Source organism: Mandrillus leucophaeus, unplaced genomic scaffold, assembly GCF_000951045.1.
Source record: "Mandrillus leucophaeus isolate KB7577 unplaced genomic scaffold, Mleu.le_1.0 Scaffold1003, whole genome shotgun sequence".
Taxonomy (NCBI): domain Eukaryota; kingdom Metazoa; phylum Chordata; class Mammalia; order Primates; family Cercopithecidae; genus Mandrillus; species Mandrillus leucophaeus.
The window spans coordinates 506682-508745 of NW_012098133.1; the positions used below are offsets into that span (position 1 = coordinate 506682).

The following is a 2064-nucleotide window of genomic DNA, read 5'->3' on the forward strand; positions in this document are numbered from 1 at the left end:
CAGGCCAGGTGTAGTGGCCCATGCCTGTAATCCCAGCACTTTGGGAGGCTGAAATGGGAGGATCGCTTGAGGCCAGGAGTTGGAGACCAGCTTGGGCCACAGTGGGATCCACATCTCTACAAAAATAAAAAATAAAAAAAGTAGCGATGTGTGGTGGGTGTGCCTGTAGTCCCAACTACTTGGGAGGCTGAGGCGAGAGGATGGCTTGGGCCCAGAAGTTTGAAGTTACAGTGAGCTATGATCAGCAGCCTGAGTTGACAGGGAGGACCTTGTCTCAAAAGAAAAAATAAGACAAAACAGCTAAGCCCAGGCTTTATGTGTTGCTAGGGAAGCTAGTGAACAATATGAATGAATGTTCATTGCTTGTGCCCAGGCACAGACAAATAGATTGGTCATAGAAAAGACTGAGGTGATGTTAGTGCAGGAATCTTTATCCCTTGAGATTGTTTGCCTATATGTACCTGTGTGCATTTTCTGGGAGAAGAAAGCTCTTTCTTGTCCAGTTTTCAAAGAGGTGTGACACATCCCCCTGACCTTCCAAAGATAGTAAACTTTTGATTTTAATTAGAAAGTTCACATATATGCCATATATTTGACTCCAGAAAGAAGAATCCGGAGGAAAGAGGACAGAATCAGAGCTTGGGGGAGGAGATGAGCGTGGAGAGAACTGGGAATAGGAGATCCAAGGAACAGGGCAGGTGGATCAGGGCTCAAAGTTGAGAAGGTACAGTAGGCTGAGCTGGAGGTGGAAAGGAAAAGAAATGGTCTTCAGGGGGCTCATTCGTAATAACTCACCTGGTTAATCGGAGTCTCTCTATTGACTTAAGGATTGTGGGATGAGGGGAATGCTATATTTGGCTTCATATAGTCTCCAGGGCTGGGTTCAGTATGGGTGGTCTGAGCCTGTGGAGTGGGGCTGACCCTGGCTAGGTTCATCTTGTGTCTCCATCCCGAGGTCTTCAAGCCATACCAGGCCTCCCAGCATGACATGTGCCGCTTCCACTCCGAGGACTACATTGACTTCCTGCAGAGAGTCAGCCCCACCAATATGCAAGGCTTCACCAAGAGTCTTAATGCCTTCAACGTAGGCGATGACTGGTGAGGGAGGACTGGGACTTTTGATGTCTAATAGTTTAATGCCAAGCCCTTCAGTGAGGTCTTTTGGCAGCAGTGGGAAGATCTCAAGGGGGGCCTACTTGTCAATGAATCATAATTCACTTGCTTGTTTATTCAATAAATATTTACTGGTCACTTGTTCTAGGCCGGGCCCTGTGCTAAGTGCTGGGAATGCAGTGATGAACAAAACTGAAACTTTAATACTGTATTTTTGCTAAGTCTTATGAAGAGGAGGTATGACAGATTATGAGAGTATATATGTGGAGAATTGTTTAGCTTGGTGTAGTGACTGGTCGGTGGGGCCTTCCTAGAGGAAGTAAAGATTGAGCTGAGATCTGAAAAAAGAGTAGAAGTAATGAGATGAAAAGTGGTTGAAGGGTGAGGGGAGGAGTGTAGCAGGCAGTAGGGACAAGTGCTAAGGGTCCGTGGTAGGATTGAGTATGACTCATTTAAGGAACAGAAAAAAGGCCAAGTGCAGAATATGAAGAGGAGGTGAACTGAATTGAGGCTAAAGAAATAGGGCCTTTTTAAAGTAAACAGCTCTATTATGAATTAGGGTTTTTACCCCTAGAGTAGAGGGAAGCTATCAAAGTTTTTTAAGAAGTCCTGATCTTAAGAGGGCTATGGGCAGTTAAGAAAACAAAAAAACAACAAAGGAGTGGTTTGATATCGTTAGGTTTACATTGAGCTGGTATCATCCATAGAAGAGTCAGGATTAGACCCTGTGGGGAAGGGAGTGGACAACAAAGATAAGCCATGATCTTTGCTTACACTCTCCTCTACATCCATGAAAAAATAGTAAGCATCACAGCTACCAGTTCCTCAATTCTACTTATTTTTGTTTTTAAGCTTTCTATTAGGGAAAATTTCAAAAATTTCAGAAAGTGAAGTAGTGCAGTGACTTCCCATCCATCACCTAGCTTCAACACTTATGAGCAAATGGCCACT

The 2064-nt window shown here is 44.3% G+C and overlaps 1 protein-coding gene across 1 annotated transcript in view; it reads left to right on the top strand.

The window, feature by feature from the left end:
• The window catches only part of HDAC3 (histone deacetylase 3), a 17336-nt gene that overhangs the window by 1540 nt on the left and 13732 nt on the right, over window positions 1–2064 (top strand). Inside the window, exon 3 of the mRNA XM_011973802.1 lies at window positions 956–1098. Coding sequence (XP_011829192.1) covers window positions 956–1098 — 143 coding nt within the window. The remainder of the gene's footprint in view (window positions 1–955; window positions 1099–2064) is intronic.